Below are 1,035 nucleotides of genomic sequence, written 5' to 3' on the forward strand. Positions count from 1 at the left end.
CCCCCCCCTCCGTTTCTTTGGATTTTCCCCAAAATGGCTTTGCCTTTGATGGCAAGGGTTTTTACTACATGAGCCTTGTGATGACAAAGTGAAGGACAAGTGGGCTAACCCAGATTTTGGGGGTTTCAAGAAATCTTCACCTACACCAAAACTCTGATCACTGAACATTATTTAAAGTAGACAACACACACACACACACACACGCACACACACAGTGCGTGCACGCGTGTGTGCACGTGCATGTGTGCGTATGTGCATGCATGTGTGCCGGTGTACGTGTGTGTGTGTGTGCATGCGTGTGTGCGCATGTGTGTGTGCGTGCATGTGTGATACGGAGCAAGAATCCGGACAGAAGAAGAGGAAACTGACCACTGCCTGCTGGCCAAACTGGTTCTGTACGATCAGTCCTGCGGCGGCCACCGACATGGGTTGTGGCAGGAGTTGCTGGAGCTGTTGTACCACGCCGCCCGGGCCACCACTCGTATCCATCACCTGGGGGGGAATAAAGGTCAAATGATATAGGTTTAACGCCTCTATCAACCACTATTGGGTTGTTCAATACCAGTGAATTAGAAATTAGAATTTTAGTTTTAGTAGAGGTTTTACGGCGCTCGCAACTGCATAAGGTCATAATATGAGCGCCAGAAGATTAGAGGTGTTACAAGAGAGTAACAACATAAAACTGAAGGAGGAGAGATCAGGACTATAGATGTTTTGATAGGAAAGAAGGAGCAAACCACACCAGAGCACCCGCCAACCACCCACTGGAATACAACTAATTTTACTAGTAGTACCGTGACTTATAATAATAACAACAGTTATAATAGTAAAAAATAATACTTGTTTCACTTGCCCGGCCTTTCATGATAACATAATTTCTCTAGCTCACCCAAAGAAAAAGACATACACACAGACACACAGAAGTACAACACACGTACAACAAACACACACACAAACAAACATGTACAACACACGTACAACAAACACACACAAACGTACAACACACGTACAACACACGTACAACAAACACACACA

At 45.1% G+C, this 1,035-nt stretch overlaps 1 protein-coding gene across 1 annotated transcript in view; it reads right to left on the reverse strand.

The window, feature by feature from the left end:
- LOC101859066 (POU domain protein 2) overlaps positions 1–492 on the reverse strand; it is a gene marked incomplete at its 5' end in the record, with an annotated part of 19,568 nt that extends 19,076 nt beyond the window's left edge. The window contains 1 exon segment of the mRNA XM_005112371.2: positions 370–492. Within this exon segment, the coding sequence (XP_005112428.2) occupies positions 370–492 (123 nt within the window).
- Positions 493–1,035: the final 543 nt, after the last annotated feature.

This window comes from Aplysia californica, unplaced genomic scaffold (assembly GCF_000002075.1).
Source record: "Aplysia californica isolate F4 #8 unplaced genomic scaffold, AplCal3.0 scaffold01249, whole genome shotgun sequence".
Classification (NCBI taxonomy): Eukaryota; Metazoa; Mollusca; class Gastropoda; order Aplysiida; family Aplysiidae; genus Aplysia; species Aplysia californica.